Below are 19,185 nucleotides of genomic sequence, written 5' to 3' on the forward strand. Positions count from 1 at the left end.
AAATTGAGAGCAGAGATTAACCAATTAGAAAATCAGAAAACCATAACCAAAATAAACCAAACAAAAAGCTGGTTCTTTGAAAAAATAAACAAAATTGATGGCCCGTTGGCAAGATTAATTAAAAAAAGAAGAGAGGAAACCCATATTAATAGGATTAGGGATGCCACGGGAAACATCACAACACGTACCCAAGATATCCAAACAATTCTAACAGACTACTTTCAAAAGCTATACTCTCTAAAGGAAGAAAATCTGGCGGAAATGGATGCATTTTTAGAGAAATACAAGTTACCCAAACTGAGCAAAGAAGAAGTTAACCAATTAAATAAGCCAATATCCTATAATGAGATACAGGAAGCTATCAAAAGTCTTCCAACAAAAAAAAGCCCAGGACCAGATGGATTCACAGCAGAATTCTATAAGACCTTTAAAGAAGAACTAATACCCATACTCCTCAAGCTCTTCAGAGAAACAGAGAAGGAGGGAGCTATCCCAAACTCATTCTACGAAGCCAATATCACACTCATCCCCAAACCAGGCAAAGACCCAACCAAAAAGGAGAATTACAGGCCAATCTCCTTGATGAACACAGATGCAAAGATCCTTAACAAGATTCTAGCTAACAGAATCCAGAAACACATAAAAAAAATAATACACTATGATCAGGTAGGCTTCATCCCAGAGACACAGGGATGGTTTAACATACGTAAGTCAATAAATGTAATCCAGCATATCAACAGAGCCAAGGTCAAGAATCACATGATTATCGCCACAGATGCAGAAAAGGCCTTTGATAAAATTCAACATTCATTCATGCTAAAAGCTCTGGAGAAAATAGGAATAGAAGGAACATTTCTAAAAACAATAAAAGCCATTTATGACAGACCAATAGCCAATATTATACTTAATGGGGAAAAGCTACAACCAATCCTCCTAAAAACAGGAACAAGGCAAGGATGTCCACTGTCTCCACTCCTCTTCAACATAGTCCTAGAACCCTTAGCCAGGGCAATAAGGCAAGAAAAAGACATTAAAGGGATCCGCATAGGGAAAGAAGAAGTGAAACTATCCCTTTTTGCAGACGACATGATACTATACCTCCACGATCCCAAAAACTCCATCCCCAAACTTTTAGAAATCATAAGTCACTTCGGCAAAATAGCAGGATACAAAATAAACCCACAAAAATCAGTTGCCTTCCTATACACTGATAACGCACAGGAAGAGAGGGAAATAAAGGGAGCAACCCCATTCACAATAACCTCCCAAAAAATAAAATATTTAGGAATTAACCTAACCAAAGATGTAAAAGAACTATTTAATGAGAACTATAAAAAGTTAAAGAAAGAAATTGCAGAAGACACTAGGAAATGGAAAGACCTCCCATGCTCCTGGATAGGCCGACTTAATATAGTAAAGATGGTGATACTTCCAAAATTAATATACAAATTCAATGCAATTCCTATTAAAATCCCAATGACGTACATCACTGAAATACAGAAAACAGTCCAAAAATTTATATGGAACAACAAAAGACCTAGAATAGCCAAAACAATTCTAGGGGATAAAGACAATATGGGAGGGCTATCCATGCCGAACTTCAAACTCTACTACAGAGCTATAATCACAAAGACAGCATGGTACTGGCACAAAAACAGACCCGAAGACCAATGGAACAGAATAGAAGATCCAGATATAAATCCACAGGCCTACAGCCAGCTGATATTCGACAAAGGAGCCAAAGACATACAATGGAAGAAACACAGCCTCTTCAACCGCTGGTGCTGGGAAAACTGGGCAGCCACATGCAGAAAACTAAAAGTGGACCCCAGCCTATCACCATGCACCAACATCAACTCAAAATGGATTAAAGACCTTAACATTAAACCTGAATCTCTGAAACTACTGCAGGACAGAGTAGGAGAGACACTTGAACTAATAGGCACAGGAAGGAACTTCCTGAACAGAGTCCCAGGGTCACAACAAGTTGGAGAGAGACTCGACAAATGGGACTACCTTAAAATAAAAAGCTTCTGCACAGCTAAATCTATCGCAACTAAGCTAGAAAGACAACCAACTAATTGGGAAAAAATATTTACCAGCAATATATCAGACAAGGGGTTAACATCCTGTATATACAGGGAACTCAAGAAACTAATCCCTCCCAAACCTAACAAACCAATTACTAAATGGGCAAGGGAACTAAAGAGGGACTTCTCAAATGAAGAAATAAAAATGGCAAAGAAACACATGAGGAAATGTTCATCATCCCTGGTGGTGAAGGAAATGCAAATAAAGACAACCCTGAGATACCACCTTACCCCAGTCAGAATGTCCCACATCCACAAATCAGCCAACGACAAATGCTGGAGGGGATGTGGAGAAAGAGGAACCCTATTACACTGCTGGTGGGAATGTACACTTATACAACCACTTTGGAAAGCAGTCTGGAGGGTCCTTAGAAAGCTAAAGATTGACCTCCCTTACGACCCAGTCATACCACTTCTAGGCATCTACCCTGAACAACAGGAACCAATATACAAGGACACGTGCACCTCCATGTTTATTGCAGCACTGTTCGCAATAGCTAGGATATGGAAACAACCTAGGTGCCCCACCACAGATGAATGGATCCAAAAATTGTGGTATCTATACACAATGGAATATTATGCAGCCATTAGAAATGACAAAATAATGGCATTTGCAGGGAAATGGATGGAGCTAGAAGGAATCATGTTGAGCGAGGTAAGCCAAGAACGAAGAGACAAACGGTACATGGTCTCCCTCATAAGTGGATGCTAAATCCAAAAGGTTAGTGATACGACAAAACTAACAGGACTTAAGAAACAAAGAACTCCCGCTCATCTGGTTGAACCACTACTAAATATCCTCATGCTGCTGATCACAAATATGGTATATAACATGTGAACACTGTTATATATTACAGACTGTGGTAGACAATTTGCTCCAGGGAAGTTAGAATGAACTTGTGACTTTGAAATTATGTAATCATTTAATCACAATCAAAAAAAAAAAAAAAAAAAGAACCTCGGGGAAGGGAGGGAGGGAGGGGATGGTAGGGGGAAAACAATGGAGGGGGTAACAATGTTCAAGAGGAAGTGTACTCATAACCTCACTCATGTAACTGTGACCCTCTGTATAGTAGCTTTACAATAAAAAAAAAAAAAAAAGAAAAAAAAAAAAAAAAAGAAATAAATTAATAACATCACATGCTTCCAAAGTACCTGGCATGTAAGCACCAGATATTTATTTAGTATTTGTTTTTGTTTTTGAGACAGGGTCTTGCTATGTGGCGAAGGCCTGGCCTCAACTAGCTGTTTGAGGCTTGCCTCCATTATAAGCCTCAAACTCATGATCCTCGACCTTCCATGTGGTGGGGTAATGGGTGTCTGTCACCTTGTATTATTTATTTACTTTGCTGTTATTATTTAATTAACCTGTTTCTGCTTTTGTTTATATCTTGTCTGACAAGTAAGCCCAAATACCATTAAAAGAATTGTTCACAATCTCTACCCCTTGGGATACAGGGTAAGAGAGGGGACTAGGATCAGTTTTTCATTTGTATGTATATGCACGCATGTGCATGTGTGTGGTAAAAATTAACAGTGAATTGTTCACTTTGATCAGTTTTGACAAATTGTCTACACTAGTGTCTCCAAAATATAATGTGGGATCCCAACATTTCTCCTGAAATTTGCATCATAGTTTTACCATTTGGTCCCTAACCCTCTAGGCACTGTCCTGATTTCTGTCACTAGTCTAGTTTTGCCTGTGTTTTGTTGCCATATAATTGGGAACATATATTAGTATACTTTGGTGTCCAGCTTCTTTCTCTGAATGCAATGCTTCTTAAAAATTAGTAGACACTAGTTGTACAAGGGAGATTTCACTGTTGACACAATGTATTGTGATCAACCTCACCCCCTCTAACATTCTCCCTCATCCCATTCTTCCTTCTTCTTCTTTTTTTTTTGTCGGTCGTGGGGCTTGAACTCTGGGCCTGGGCACTGTCCCTCAGCTCTTCAGCTCAAGGCGAGCGCTCTACCACTTGAGCTACAGCACCACTTCTGGTTTTCTGGTGGTTTATTGGAGATAGGAGTCTCACAGTCTCTCCTGCCCGGGCTGGCTTTGAACCACGATCCTCAGATCTCAGCCTCCTGAGTAGCTAGGATTACAGGCGTGAGCCACCAGCGCCCGGCTCATTCTTCCTTCTTAAAACAATTTCAACAGTTTCAACTGAACACTTTGTAAATTCATCCACACTCTATAAATCAATAGTTCACTCTTCTCTGTTGATGAATAGTATGCCATATTTTTTAATCACCTTTTTTTTTCTCCCGTGCCAGTACTAGGGCTTGAACTCAGGGCCTATGCACTGTCCCTGAGCTTTTTTGATCAAAGCTAGCATTCTACCACTTGAGCCACAGCTCCAATTCTAGATGTTAGTGGTTAATTGATGATAAGCATTTTCATGGACCTTCCTCCCTGGGCTGGCTTCAAACCATGACCTTCAGATCTCAGCCTTCTGAATGGCTAGAATAATGTGTGAGCCACTGGCACATGTTATTTTAGCTTCTTTTTTTTTTTTTGGGGGGGGGGGGTCCGGTCGTTGGGCCTGAACTCTGGGCCTGGTTGCTGTCCCTCAGCTCCTCAGCTCAAGGCTAGTGTTCTACCACTTGAGTCACAGTGCCACTTCCGGCTTTTTTGTTTTTGCTTATGTGGTGCTGAGGAATCAAACCCAGGGCCTCATGCATGCGAGGCAAGCTCTCTACCACTGAGCCACCTTCCCAGCCCCCCCCCCCCCACTTTTTTTTTTTGGTCGGTCGTGGGGCCTGAACTCTGGGCCTGGGAGCTGTCCCTCAGCTCTTCAGCTCAAGGCTAGCGCTCTACCACTTGAGCTACAGCACCACTTCCAGCTTTTTCTGCTTATGTGGTGCTAAGGAATCGAACCTAGGGCCTCATGCATGTGAGGCAAGCACTCTACCACTGAGCCACCTTCCCAGGCCCCTTTTTTTCACTTCTTGATTGACAGTTGAGTTCATTCCAGTTTGGAGCAAATATGAATAAAGCTGCTGTTAACATTCATGCACAAGTTTTTTGTGGGCATTTTACTTATTTTGAAAACCATCTAAGAATGAAATTGCTAGGTTTGAGGATGAATGGATGTTTATAAGCAGTTAAGGAGACATTGGTAGGTTGATCAAGGAAAAAGAGATCCCACTGGGAGAGTAGAAGACTGGAAACCAATCTCTTCCACTTTTCATCTTCTTCAAATACAGAGGGGTGGGAGACAAGTAGGGATAGGAGGCAAGGAAGTCAAGTGTTTATAGAATAGAAACTCTGGAAGAAGAATTTGCCCTCCTGGCGTGTAATTGTATATTCTTATAGCAGTTTGTAAAGTTTATTTCTCTGGCATGCAATTGTACATTCTTTCAGTAGTTTCTAAAATACTTTTATTTCTGTAATTTCTTTTAATCTTCATGGCAGGGCTATTTGTATAGGCCAAGCACATATTATAGTATTCACTTTTAGAATTTAGAAAAACAAGGTCCCGCAGCAAGTTATTGTCTGAACTGGGACTCAAATCCAGTTTCAAATAAGAAGTTTCTTGGCCTTGTCTGTGACCTAGTTCAAATACCTACTAATATAGAACCTTGGACAAATTATTTAACCTCCCAGGATCTGTTTTCCTAATTGTACAGTGAATATAATACTAGCTCCTGTCTCAAATTTTGAGAGACAGAGAAGAGATATCAGCTGCATGGAAAACTTGACATACAGTAGGAGTATGAGAGTTATTAGTAGGGTCTGAATCTAAGGTAGATAAGTGGTCTTGGCTAAAGAAAATATTAGTGTTGAAGATCAGGAATATAAAATAGATCATGTCTATGGTGGGGGGACTAGGAAAGGGTGGATGTGGTGAAAACACTGGGTGTTGTTGAGATTGGTGTGGGAAAGGAGGATGAGGGATGAGAGAGACTGATGGAAGGAGTGAATCTGATCCAGCGATGTTGTGTGCATATAGGAACATGGCAAAGTGAAACCTCCTTGCACAAGTAATTGATGGTAATTAAAATATTAATCTTGGCCAGGCGCCTGTGACTCATAGCTATAATCCTAGCTACTTGAGAGGCTGAAGGGTTGAGGTTCAGAGCCAGCCTGGGCAGAGGCAAATCCTCAAGACTCTTATCTCCAATTAATCAGCAAAAAGCTGCAACTGAAGTCATGGCTCAAGTGGAAGAGTACCAGCTATGAGCAAAAAAAGCTAAGTGACAAAGAGGCTCTGAATTCAAGTTCTGGCACCAGCACCTAGATAGAGCAGTACGTAGGTAGATAGATAGATAGACAGACAGACAGACAGACAGACAGACAGACAGACAGACAGACAGACAGACAGATAGATAGATAGATAGAATAGTTGTTTTAAAAGCCATTTTAATCTATAAACTGCTGTAGACATGTACACTTACAACATGTCACTGTTGAATGTGTGGCTACATTCCTGCCTCTTCTTTCTTTTCATTCTTCACTGACCCAGTACAAGGAATCTTACCCATCCACCTCTTAGAAGGAACCTTGTTCCCAAGGATTTACAGTATTTATTAATTAAGAGGTCACTGATGGGGAATTGGATCTTGGCATTAGAATGTATATGTAAGAGCCAAGCTGCAGTCTGTAGCACTTGCCCAAAGGCCTTCTGAGAGGTATGGTGATGAGTTAGCTGTGCTTTCTTCTACAGACTGATGACAGCAATGGTGACTTGGACCCAGGAGTCTTGCTGACAGCTCAGACCATCACATCTGAGACCACAAGCAGTACCACCACAACTCAGATTACCAAGGTAACAGAACTTCTTTAAGGAACTCAGTGACATAAAGAGCTTGCAACCACCCCTGGGAAGGAAGGACTTCCATCCATAAGCAGAGTTTTTCTCTTGTAATCTTAGCTACTCAGAAGTCTGAGTATTTCAATACGAAGCCAGCCCACGGAGGAAAGTCTGTGAAAGTCTTCTTTTTTTTTTTTTCTGGTTCTGTTGCTTGAACTGGGCCTAGGCACTGTTTCAGCTTTTTCTGTTCAAGGCTAGCATTCTACCACTTCAACTACAGTTCTACTTCCAGCTCTTTTGGTAGTTTTTAGTGGAGAGAAGAGTCTCATGGCCTTTCCTGCCCAGGCTGGCTTCAAACTGCAATCCTCAGATCTCATGAGCTACCTATGCATGGCTTCCATGATACTCAGGAGACTGAGAACTGAGGAATCATGGTTTGAAGCCAATTGGGAGAAAAAAAATCTGTGTTATTCTTATCTACGGTTAACCAGCAAAAAGCCAAAATTAGGGCTATAGCTCAAGTGGTAGCTTGAGGGAAAAAGCTGAGGATCGTCAGCCAAAGCCAGGTCCAGGCCATGCAGAAAAGTCTGTGAGACTCTTTTCTCCAATTAACCAGCAAAAAGCTAGAAGTGGAGCTGTGGTTTAAGTGGTAGAATATCAGCTTTGAGCAGAAAAGCCAAGCAAGAGCTCAAAGCTCTGTGTTCAAGTCCCAATAACATCATACACACAAAAGAAAAGTAAATTCAAGTCTAGCCTGGGCAACTTAGACCCTTTCTCAAAGAAGTTTAAAATAGCTGAGGATACATTTCTGTGGTGAAGTACTTGCTTGCCTACACAAGTCTATAGATCAGACCTCAGCAACAAATCCATCTCCCCCAAAAAATATCTGGAGTATAGCTTTCAGAATAATTAGTAGTAGAAGCCGGGCGCTGGTGGCTCACGCCTGTAATCCTAGCTACTCAGGAGGCTGAGATCTGAGGATCGCGGTTCAAAGCCAGCCCGGGCAGGAAAGACCGTGAGACTCCTATCTCCAATAAACCACCAGAAAAACCAGAAGTGGCGCTGTAGCTCAAGTGGTAGAGCGCTCGCCTTGAGCTGAAGAGCTGAGGGACAGCGCCCAGGCCCAGAGTTTAAGCCCCATGACCGACAAAAAAAAAAAAAAAAGAATAATTAGTAGTAGAAGTATAGCTTAGTTGTAGAATGATTGCATAGCGTGCAACAGGCCCTGGGGGCAGTCTTCAAAAATAATTTTTTTGTGTGCAGTACTGCAGTTTGAATTCAGGACCTGGACAACACTGTCCCAAAGGGTTTTTTTTTGTTGGTGTTGGTGGTGGTGGTTTTTGCTCAAGACTAGTGCTTTACCACTTGAGCCACAGATATACTTCTAGCTTTTTGGTTGCTAGTTGGCGATAAGAGTCTCATAGACGTTTCTACCTGGGCTGACTTTGAACCATGATCCAAGGTCTCAGCCTCCTGAGTAGCTAAGACTGCAGTCATAAGCCACTGGTGCCCAGCTGTAAAAATGATTTTTAAAAATCAACTGTACATAATAATCTGTGTTTGTTGTTTTGGTATTTTTTTATTGTGAAAAATACTGTACAGAGGAGTTACAATTACATGGGCAAGATAATGAGTACATTTCTTATCATTGTAGCCTCCTCCTTTGTTTCCCCTTCCCATCCTCCCCTCGCCCCCCCACCCAATCCTCCCCACCCCCCTCCCCCCCCAACCCCCGTTTTGGTGTTTTTCTCTTGCTTTATTTCTGATCTCATATGGCCACCTACTTTTGGTTACAGACCGTAAAAGGTGGGATTTCAGAGACCCGGATTGAAAAGAGAATTGTGATCACAGGAGATGGCGATATTGACCATGACCAGGTAGGAATGCTGAGGAAAGTCAGGATGGGAGGGTGGAAGATTGATGGGTGCAGTGATGTCACATCCCAAAAGATACTGCTGACTGCTTCATCGCTGCTACTCTAGCCCTTGAAACAAAGAGACTCAAGCCCCATGGACCTGGGGGTGGGGAGAAGCTCTGCAGATGGAGAAGCTAGGAGTGTAGTGAGAAGAGCAGTGGCTTCGGACTCAAAGATCTGAGGTCAAATACTGGTTCTTAACTCAATAAAGATGCTGCTTTTTCAGCTATAAACTGGGGGTTATAGTTTGTGCCCTCCTCTCGGTTACTGTTCAGATCCTGAGATAATTGGATGTGTCCTGAGTGACAGGCATGTGGTAGGCTCTGAATAGAGGGAGTAATAGTACCCTTGCCAGAGGCTAAATGATACCAGAGAACTAGGGAGTGCTGTTGAGACTGTGGGCCGGGGAAGGGGGGGGGTGGCACACAGGATGGTGGCCAACACACCAGCCCAGCCCCTGTCCTCAGACTTGTTCTCTTTCACCTAACTTCCTGTGCTACCTTAGGCAAATCACCTTATCTCTGGTAGTTTTCTTCTCCTGAAAGAGAGTGGATGAATCCAAATAATTCCTGGGCCCTTCTGGGTGTTAAAAGTTCTATATTTTTATGATAATTGGGTGCTAATTGTTTGCTACAAGCAATTATCAAATAATAAGGTCAGGATTACTGTTCCCTATTCTCCGCTGGGCGAGGTTAGACCAGCAAAGCTGCAGAGAAGAGGGGGTGGAGGAGACTATGCAAATGCCTCTGGAATCACTGACAGGACTGCCAGAGCTATAACTCTGGGCCTTTATGCTGATGAGCTGCCTGCCTGCAAGGAAGGAAAGCTGAGCTGCAATGCTGGCAGTTCCCTTGGCAGCAGGCTGAGTCTTAGAGCTGGGAGTACTGGGATTGGGGTCTCAGAAACAAGGATGCAGAGCCCAAGGGGGCGGCCCACAGCCTCCTAGCCTCCTTCAGGTATGGCCTGAGCCCATGCTGAGTGCTCAGTCCTCACTACACAGCAGAGCTGTGGATACGGGTGCTTGTGGTTTGCAGGCAGCTTCACCGGTGTGCCCCAGTAACTTCTGTGAGCCCTAGTTTCACCCTTGTCACGTAAATACCATCACAGGTTTTATCTGGAGTGATGTGTCCAAGAAGCATGGGGAGTAGTGCTCTCTGGTTGAGGAGAGCTGCACTTTAGGAAGGCCTCCTAAGGAAAGCAGTGAGGTGCATGTGGGCCTTCTTAGAGAGGAAGAGGCAGAGGTGCCAGGGAGCGCTTGAGCTGGGTGAGAAGTGGGAGTAAATGGGTTAGAAAAACAGGCTCAGGGAGGAGGAGCCTGGATCTATAGGTGGCAAGTCCAAGAATACCTTTCATGAAGCTGAGAGGACAGAAGAGTTTTCCTCTTCTCTTGTCCCTCCTAGAGATGATTTTCAGGATCCAGAGTGAGCAGGCAGCTGGGGAATTCCAGCCAGTCCTCTATTCTTGGGTGGGGGGAAGGAGACTGCAGGCAATGCTAACAGCTGGGCAAGTGGTACCACTGGCTTCCTTTGACCTTCTCTGTGTGATCTTAGCCTTCCTCCCATGCCCAAACTCCTCCAACATTCAACAGGCCCCCCTGGGAACCTACCAGACAGTGTGGTAAAGAGCAAAGTTATGTACTAGCTATGAGACGACAAGCACTTAATTAACCTGCAGTTTACTCCTCTGTAAGGAAGGAGGGAAAACATGTTGTGAGGATTAAATAAATGATGAATGATATGCTTAGACCAGGGTGTGGCACACAGTAAGCCTTCACTGAACTTCTGAAGTCCCTGTCCAACTCCTTGAAGGAAAGCTCTATCCTTCCCTGCCTGTGTGTCATTGGCCCAGGAGCCTCTACTATGCAGGATGGTGGAGGGGCAGGGTAATGATCAGCTTCCTCTAGCCTAAGTGCAATGTGTCCTGGTACGTTGTCAGAAATGATGAGTGCCTTCCTTCACTAGCCAGGCTGCTTTGTGCACAATGGGCTCTATTTCTTGTTCACAGGTCCTTGTACAAGCTATCAAGGAAGCAAAGGAGCAGCATCCGGACATGTCAGTGACCAAGGTGGTCGTCCATCAGGAGACTGAGATCTCTGAGGAATGAGCTCAGGTAGGAGATGCCTCAGCCTGAGCGAGTCACAGCTGGAACTTGAGGTACCACTAGGTGACAACACTGGAACTTGATAAAGTAAGGCAGAGAATATTAAGCATCTGGCTCCTTGAAGATGATAATAATCATAACTTTAAAATATCTGGTCTGAGCACTGGTGGCTCACACCTGTAATCCCAGCTACTCAGGAGTCTGAGATCTGAGGACTGAGGTTTGAAACCAGACTCGACAAATTCAAGAGCCTCTCATCTCCAATTAATCAACAAAAAGTCAGGGCTAGAGTTTGTGGCTCAATGTCAGCCTTAAGTAAAAAAATTTCAAGGCCCTGAGCACAGACACACTCTCTCTCTCTCTTTCTTTCTCTCTCTCTCTCTCTCTCTTTCTCTCTCTCTCTCACACGCACACACACAAATATATAGATACATATACACAATCTGAAGGCTGGAGCTGTAGTCAATTCATCTTGTATCTTCATAAAATCTAATACATATCTTTGTATTAATTTTTTAAAGTATTTGGCTCTAATCAAAACAGCCAGATCATTTGTGTCTTCCTGCCTTAATGTACCTGCAGTGAGGATATAAACCTCACCCACCTCTGGAATCTTCCTGTACTTCATTCACCTTTCCCTGCCCTCTCTCTGCTGCTGGGGTACTCTGTATCTCTGGAATCTCTGAGCCTGCAAGACCAAGGCTTCTAGAAGGGTGAGGACTGGGAAGGCTCTGGGAAAGTGGCTAAAGCGCTGGGACCAGACCAGAACATTGGAAGCAGAAAACTGCTTTGGGGCATCCAGGTAAATTCATGCGTAGACCTGAAGAGTCATCAGGAAGGACTGGCCTAGTATTCACTTCTTTTTCTTTTTTGTCAGACATGGGGCTTGAATTTAGGACCTGGGCACAGTCCCTGAGCTTTTTTGCTCAAGACTAGTGCTCTGCTATTTTGAGCCACAGCTCCATTTCTGGTTTTCAGTTGGTTAATTGGAGATAAAGAGTCTCATGGGCTTTCCTGCCTGGGCTGGCTCTGAACAGCAATCTGCAGATCTCAGCCTCCTGAGTAGCTAGGATTACAGACATCAGCCCAGTATTTAGTTCTAATTGTCACTTATGGCCACCAAGAGTTGGCAGTAGCAGCAGGAAGCTGGCTTCTTTGCGAGATTTTAAAATGTGCTTTTTTTTCTTTCCCCTAGGAACTATCCTACCCCAACTCCCTGCCCTCCCTATGCCCAAGACAAACCAGCGAAATGCTAAAGAAGCCAGCCTGCAAGTCAGACTCCAGACTTTCAAGATCATTCTAGACCACCAGAAAATTTACTTTGTTTTCTATTTGGAATTTATATCGAGATTCTTCTAGATATCATTGATCCTTTTCAAGATCTTTTTCTATATTGTGATACCAGAAATTGTTCCACTTTTCATTCTATGAACCGTTTTTGAAGAGTTTTTTGGGTTTTTTTAATGGGATAATTTGTAACCCATTCAACCTAGGCTCTCCTCACTGATCCTCAACCCAGGTACTGAAAGGGTCTACAGATTTCAGGACATCCTTCAGAGACTCTGTCAACTATGTTGGAGGCCAAAGTCAATTCCCTGGGATGCCCCTCTACCCCAAATTTTACCCTTCGGATGACAGCAGAAACTTCATGAACCAGCTCTTTCTCAAAGCCAACCATATAATGTCACCAGCATGTTAAGCAGATAAATGTCTTCTCCCTTGGTGAGGGTGTCTGATGAGGCGGGCCTCTGCTGAGAATGTAGTGTTGGTTGCCTTCCCTCTCTCCTTCTCTCTACTTTGGAGCTTCCTTAGGTCAGAGATGTAGGAAGTTGCTTCAGATGTATCTGATACTGTGAATGTTTGAACAAGTATCTGTGGCCTTCACTTCCCCCCGCCCTCACACCTTACCAGAAGCCATGGTTTTGCCCAGTACCCCAAGCACCTAGCCAAGGAGACTAAAACACATGGAAAAACAGACCTTTTTTTTTTTTTAGCTATGTTCTAGTGGAACATTTTCAGTGGTGGTTTGGCAAAGGAAAGTTAATGAGGTTTTTTAAATAAGGTCTAGTTCTGGGAGTGTGCACCTCACTCGAAGGAGCGGTGGCATTTACTTCAGCTCCAGCTAAGGAGCACTTCCACCAAGGAGCACTCGGAGAGTCATGGTCTTTGACCTTCCTGCTCTCTACAAGCACCTGCCTAAGGAGACCCTTCAGTAAGCAAAGTATTGGCTTTTGGTGGCCACTCCCACAGGACACCACGAGACAGGGGTACAAAGCCCCCTACTCATTCCCATTCACTGCCTGAGGTCTATCAAATTATGTAGGCTTGCTTTCCTAGAAGGCTTCCAATTTAGTTTTTATTATTCTTTTCTCTCTCTCTGGCTTCATTTTGAAAATGAGGTCTGGTGCCCCTGATTCCTACTAAGGATTTGGGAGTATTAAAAAAAGTCAAACAGGCTTCTCTAGTCCAGCTTGCTTCCTCCCCCAAACAGACCTGCCTGGAAGCATCTTGGAATCCAGATTCTAGGCTAGAAAGGAGCATCATGAGATTAGACAGTGTGTCAATGACAGCAGTCACTGGGGGGCCCAAGGGCAGTGAACAAGAGAAGTCAGTAGCCAGTGGCAGGACACCACAGCCCTTACTAATTGACTTCTGTTTAGGTGAACTGAGCGATTTGATTTTTTTGTGTGTTTTCCCTTTCGTTCTCACATGGACTGTGACTGCCGACACGCAGCTCTCTAAGGCGGGGGGGGGGGGGGGGCATGGTGGGACATGTGACAGACATGAGGGAAGGAGGCTGTCCTCTCTCAGGAATGAACTTACAGGCTGTGGTGGAGCTTGAAGTGGTGGCATGTTAGAACTCCCCCTCTTATCAGTCAAGCTTAGCTGACTTTGCTGGCTTCTCCAAGGCCAGACCTTCTGTGGAAGGAGCATTTCCTTCCCAGCTCATAGAGCTGAAATCTGGGATAGAGAAGATGGGGGGGGGAGACAAGGGTCCACTACCCCAAATATGGTGCGTGATCCAGCTCAGTGCAGCAGTTCTAACAGCACAGGACCTCCACCTCAGATCTGAGGGCTTGAACTTTCCTCAGCTCTTACTCCACTCACTCCTCCTCTCTGCAGCCTTTGTCTCTGGACCCAAAGAACTCTAGCATCCTTCCAGGCCTCTTCCCCCTTCCTCCTTCTCTGGCAACAGATCTCAAGGTTTGGCAATTGTTTGGATTTTTTTCACTCTGCAGTTTGTGTGTGTGTGTATGCGTGTATGAACCAACTCTGTCCAGGTAGAAATGGTGAAGGGGGAGGGGATTAAGATTTCCAGGGTCAGAAGCCTGGCAGCAGTTTTCCTAAAGTGACTCAGACACACCACAGTAACAAATCTCGCTGCAATTTTATTTTTACTTCAGAAGTAAAGGTTTCCTTCAAACTTCATGAGATCTCTGCCACCTACCCACAAAGCAAGACCTGTCCTCATAAGCCCAGGGAGCCTACCTGCAGGGCCCTGTCAGAACACCTGCCCCACCCCCTCCCAGGCCAGCGCTGTGTATTCCTGGGGGGACTGAGGAGACCACCTTGGGAAGTGGAGCCCACCATCCTTGACACTCACAGGAACTCTGTTCAGGATGCCAGGTGCAGGCTACCTGTTTTTAAAATCTCTCAAATGTATTATTTTGGTGACAAAAATGAAGGAGCTTTGTAAATTTTTTAAAAAAATTATGAATCATATATCAAGTAGTTGTTTACATTTCTTGACAAAATAGAACTATGGCAGCAGAATTACATTGGCAAGAACCCTTAGATTAAATAGGCAACAATTTAGGTCTGCTGTTTCGGCCTTTTGTAGTGAGGGGGGTGGTTGTAGTGTTGAGATCTGTGTTTGGTCTTGCTTCTTGTATTGCATTTTTCAATAAACTTCAAAAAAAATGCCTATAAGGACTGATCCACTTTTCCATTTCTCTTCCTTCAGTAGCATGGGGAAAATTAAACCTGCGTGGGAGAGACTTAAACGGAAGGCGTAGTCTGAGCTACCCACACTGGCCAAAGTACAGCATCAGGATTGTAGAAGGGGCCTTGTGAGAACTGGTCAGTGCTGTCTGTCAAAACAGGAGGGTGCTGTTGTAGCATAGGCTACGATGAAGGAAGGGCCAGACCTCAGGGCAAGGCAGTGGCAGTAATGACCCTCCTGGGTTAGAGCCCCCCAGGGCCAAGGGAAGAAAGAGTCTTAGGTGGTGGGAGTCAAAGGCTCACTCCCCACCCCAGGTGGCAGTGGGAGTTTCTCAGCTTCACACCATCTTCCCAGAGGCCCAGATTCCATCACCAGTGCAGATGAAACCTCCCAACCTACCTTCCAAGTCTTAAGGGTCCTTGCCCCCCACTTAAACAAACCCCATGCATCTCCTGATCACCTTGGCCTGGACCTCCACCCCCCTCAGGTACCTATCCGGGGGTAAGGCCACAGGTAGAGGCAGAAGACAATCCTGAGGCCGAGTCATGCTGGTCTCCGCACTGCACATTAAAACACGCCTGGCCCGCTCATTGAGCCCAGTGCAGCCGGCATTTTTCTGCCCACGTATGGGTCAGGAGGCCTTAGTGGCTGCGGGAGTCAGGGCATCCATCCTGACCTGGGATGTGACAGAAGCAGCTACTACTAGACATGGGACCACCGGTCCTCCGGTCCTGTTAACCACGGCCCATGGTGCTGCCTCATAGCAGGTGTTTCCCTGCTTCTCAGACCCGGGCCCCCAACTCTCCTCCTCCCAATTTGGCATACCCCCCCAGGCTGAGGCGGTCCAGCCGTGGCCAGCTTCGGTGAGCACAGTCCCGAGTGGCTGGGGCCCCCAGGAGGAGCTCCCCAAGTCCCAGGTCCAGAGACTTGGAATGTTCAATACAGGAACCAGAGGGCTGCACTGTGATGATCACGTGGCCAGGCTGGGTTCGTGGACCCCACGGTGGGGGCAGCCCCGGGCCCTTCAGCGGGTAGCTGTTGAGCAGGGCAGGTAACCCCAAGCGAGGATTAGCAGGCTCTGAACGCAGACTCCGCACTGACGGGACGGGCGAGGGGCCCCGATGCGGGGACAGGTCCCAACTTTCTGGCTCTGCGCAGCCCAGGGCTCCGGCAGTCCTGGGCCCGGGGCTGGGGAGGAGGTCCCGGCCCGGGCCGTCGGGGGGCCGCAGGGCCTGAGCCCGCAGCACCCCCTGGCGGAGCCGCCTGGTCTCCAGGTCTCGGTTCTCATACAGAAGCGTGTTGGCGCAGATGAACACGAACAGGCCGACGCCCATAATCACCGGCCCCAGCAGCCGCAGCCGCTCGTGCGGCCCGTGGGCGCGGCCCGCCCCGCGACCCTCGCGTCGCAGCTCGCTGACCCGGGGTGAGCTGGCGTTGGCGGCCCGGGGCCCCGGGGCCCCCGCGCGGTGCGGCCAGTAGCCGGCCACGGCGATGCCCATGCCCACCAGGACCACGAGCGCCCCCAGAGCCGCGAACGCCCCCGACGGCGAGCGCAGCCGCAGCCTCGCCCGCACCCGCAGCGGCTCCGGCGGGGAGCGCGGGCGCCGGCGCCGGCCCAGGCGGCGGCCCAGGCGGGAGACGCGGCCCTCGGGGCTCCTCCGCACCTCCACGCAGTCTCCGGGGCTCCCGGCCGTCATCTCCCTGTCGTCCGGGCGCTCTGCGGAGAGAAGACGGAAGGCGGGGACTGACCCGACGGACCTGGGGGGGGGGGGAGCTCCAGGCTCGGGGCCCAAATCGGGGGAGGGGGGAAGCTGGGGCCGCCTCGCCCCGGCCGCTTGGAGATCCCTGGCGGCCACCCCCGGATTCTCCCGGGCTGCGGGGCCCTGAGCCGCCCCCGCCCGGGTTTTCCGCAGCGGAGCTCGGCGCCAGAAGCCGGAGTTGGCCGGGCCCGCGCGCGGGGAGCAGGGAGGGGGCTGCGGGCCGCTCCCTGGCGCAGCCCGGGCTGCGGGGCTCCGGCCGCCGGCGCCCTCTCCCCCAGGCCCGCGGGGCTCCGCCGCGGGAAGCGTGGGCCCCGGCGGCCGCGTCTCGCCGGTAAGTACCGCCCGGGCTCGACCCCACCCCCGCACGTGGCCGCACCGTAGTAACGGAGAAGGGGGGGTGGGGGCGCCCGGCGCGCACGGGGCCGCCGGGGTCGCTCGCGCCGCCCTCCCCGCGCCTTACATACCGCAGCGTGGGAAGGAGGGGGTGTCACTGACTCCGGCCTCGCCTTGCCCGCCCCCTCCTTCCAGACTTCCTCAGTCAGCACTGGAGCTGCAGCAGAAGAGACTCGAGCTAGACTCCGGGAAGACCGCTCCGACCCAGACCAGCCAGTCAGAGGCGAGGAGGCGGACGCGGTCTTGGTCCAGATTCCTTCCACTCCGCCCGAGGAGGCCTCCCCACCCCCCCACCCCCCAGCGGCCCGGCCGGAGGCCGGAGCCCGGTGAAGGGGCCTCGCCGGACGGACGGACTCCCCTCCCGGCTCTCCCGTCGGCCCAGGCACGGCTGTTCCCAGATTGCGGCGTTTCCGATTCGGGCTCCTGGATGAATCATCCCCCCCTTTTCCCGCCGCCTGGCCTCTTTTTCCAGCCTCCTCCGCCCGAGGCCTCAGTGGACCTCGTCCCGGCCCCAGCAGCACCGCCCCTGCGGCCCCGGGGTCCGGGGCTCGCGGCTCGGTCCCTTCCCGGCCAGCTGGGGCAAGGGCGGCCGGACTGTGCGTTTATGGCCCCCCACGAAAGGCAGGACGCGGGCCTCGCTGTGCAGCGGGGCGCCCTCGCTCCCCAGTCTGGTCAGTGAGCGACCGAGCGCGGGGAGCCGGGGCCCGAGCGCGCGGAGAGGCCTTCGCGCCCACCCCGGCCCGCAGCGCCCGGCGGGCCGCCCGGGCCGGCCTCGGACGGCAGCGCCAGGTCCGGCCTAACGCGGAGCAGCGGCTCCCCCGCCCCAAACCTGGTTTCCACCCGTGGAACCCGCAGCCCCGAGCGGCGCGGGGCAGCCGGCCGGGGTCCCGGCACTTCTGGGCACAGCCGCAGGCGCGATCGGGAGCAGCCAGGCCTGGTTCCCCATTGTCCCCGAGTATGGAACCCCATCCCCAGCTCGGAACTAGAAAAGCGGCCCCCGCCCCCGCCGCACGCCGAGGCTGGGGCCCCACTGCCAACTTCGTGGCGGCCGCTGGAGCCGAACGCGTGCCGAGCACTGACGTGAGGTCCGGTTCCGAGGCTCCGGACTCGAGGGCGCGGGGCACGCTGCGGGGAACCCCGGAACCCGGCCGGGAACGCGGGAACGCGGCGGCCCCGCCCGTGCCCAGATCCCGAGAAGTTGCTCCGGCAGCCGAGCGCCCTGTTCGCCGGGGTCCCGCCGGCGCCCGCGCCCCCTCTCGGGCCTAGGGGAAAGGGAAGGCCGGGCTCCCGCCCCCAGGCCCATCCCAGGGGAGGAGCCAGGCAGAAAGTTAGCGAAAGTGGTGTTTGGGGGGGCGGCACAGCCCCCAGTTCTGCTCACCTGACGCCTCCGTGCCCGGCCAGGTCGGGGTCCGAGTCCGCGCGCGGCGGTTCCGGGGCCGCCTGGGTCTCCGCGGAGCCCCGCCCCGGCCCCGCCCCGGCCCCGCCCCCGGGAGCCCCCGAGACCCCCCGGAACCCCGCGGGGCGCCGCCAGCCGCGGCCGCTCGGGCCCCTGGGCCGCAGGTGAGCGCCGTGCGCGCCCCGGGCGCCCCCCGAGGGCCCGAGCCCGAGCCCTGCGCCCCCGCCGCCCGCCCCAGCGCACATGCTGCGCCCCGACTTGGGAGGGCGCCCCCCCCGGGCTGGAAACGGACCCCGAGCCCAGGAGTCCGCTACCCGACCCGCGGCCCCAGCCTGAAGACGGTGGACCCGCACTCCGCGCCCGCCGGCCCCCGGCCCCCCGCTCTCCCCGGACCCCTCGGCCTTTCCGCAGCCCCAACCCCGCCGCCTCATCCGCGCGGGGCGAGGGGCACCCCGCACCCCGCAGAGCCGACCCGGGCGCCCCGAGCCCTCGGCGGCTGCAGCAGCCGGGCAGGACCCGCCGGCTGCCCCGGCTCCGGGGCCCGCCGCCCCGGGGCGGGAACGCGGGTGCGCGGCGGGGCCGGGCGGACCTCCAGTTTCCATGATGCGGGGGGCGGGCTCGACGGCGGGGCCCTCGGGATAATTTCCGGCCTGGGACTGATTAGAAGCCCCCCTCCCGCCCCCGCCGGCCGCGGGACCCCCCGGCACGCGGCGCGGGCGGGGGATGGGCGCTAATGAGACCCGGCTGCGGCCGCGGCGGGCGGCGCGGGGCGGGGCGCGGGGCGGGCGGGGCGGGGCGCGGGGCGGGGCGCGGGGCGGGGCGCGGGGCGGG

At 50.6% G+C, this 19,185-nt stretch overlaps 2 protein-coding genes across 17 annotated transcripts in view; one reads left to right on the forward strand and one right to left on the reverse strand.

The window, feature by feature from the left end:
* Window positions 1-12,290, forward strand: part of Epb41 (erythrocyte membrane protein band 4.1) — a 176,073-nt gene extending 163,783 nt beyond the window's left edge. For all 15 annotated transcript variants that reach the window (XM_042688537.1, XM_042688525.1, XM_042688527.1 and 12 more), the window contains 4 exons: window positions 6,761-6,862; window positions 8,644-8,724; window positions 10,767-10,871; window positions 12,058-12,290. In XM_042688537.1, coding sequence (XP_042544471.1) covers window positions 6,761-6,862; window positions 8,644-8,724; window positions 10,767-10,865 — 282 coding nt within the window. In that variant the 3' untranslated portion in view covers window positions 10,866-10,871; window positions 12,058-12,290. The remainder of the gene's footprint in view (window positions 1-6,760; window positions 6,863-8,643; window positions 8,725-10,766; window positions 10,872-12,057) is intronic.
* Window positions 12,291-14,094: 1,804 nt separating this feature from the next.
* On the reverse strand, window positions 14,095-18,421 carry Tmem200b (transmembrane protein 200B). Of its 2 annotated transcripts, XM_042688544.1 has the most exons (3): window positions 18,337-18,421; window positions 17,030-17,115; window positions 14,095-16,522 (listed from the first exon to the last, which is right to left on the reverse strand). In XM_042688544.1, the coding sequence occupies exon 3, from the start codon at window positions 16,500-16,502 to the stop codon at window positions 15,588-15,590; it is 915 nt and encodes a 304-aa protein (XP_042544478.1). In that variant the 5' UTR covers window positions 16,503-16,522; window positions 17,030-17,115; window positions 18,337-18,421; the 3' UTR covers window positions 14,095-15,587. The 2 variants fall into 2 exon arrangements, with proteins under 2 accessions (XP_042544478.1, XP_042544477.1); XM_042688543.1 differs by lacking the exon at window positions 18,337-18,421 and having other exon boundaries at window positions 17,030-17,224.
* Window positions 18,422-19,185: the final 764 nt, after the last annotated feature.

Source organism: Dipodomys spectabilis, unplaced genomic scaffold (assembly GCF_019054845.1).
Source record: "Dipodomys spectabilis isolate Male_0828 unplaced genomic scaffold, ASM1905484v1 ptg000118l, whole genome shotgun sequence".
In the NCBI taxonomy this organism is placed as follows: Eukaryota; Metazoa; Chordata; class Mammalia; order Rodentia; family Heteromyidae; genus Dipodomys; species Dipodomys spectabilis.

What these genes read in the sequence shown, in the direction of transcription:
- Tmem200b (XM_042688544.1), bottom strand. Translation starts at nt 16,502, where the DNA reads ATGACGGCCGGGAGCCCCGGAGACTGCGTGGAGGTGCGGAGGAGCCCC.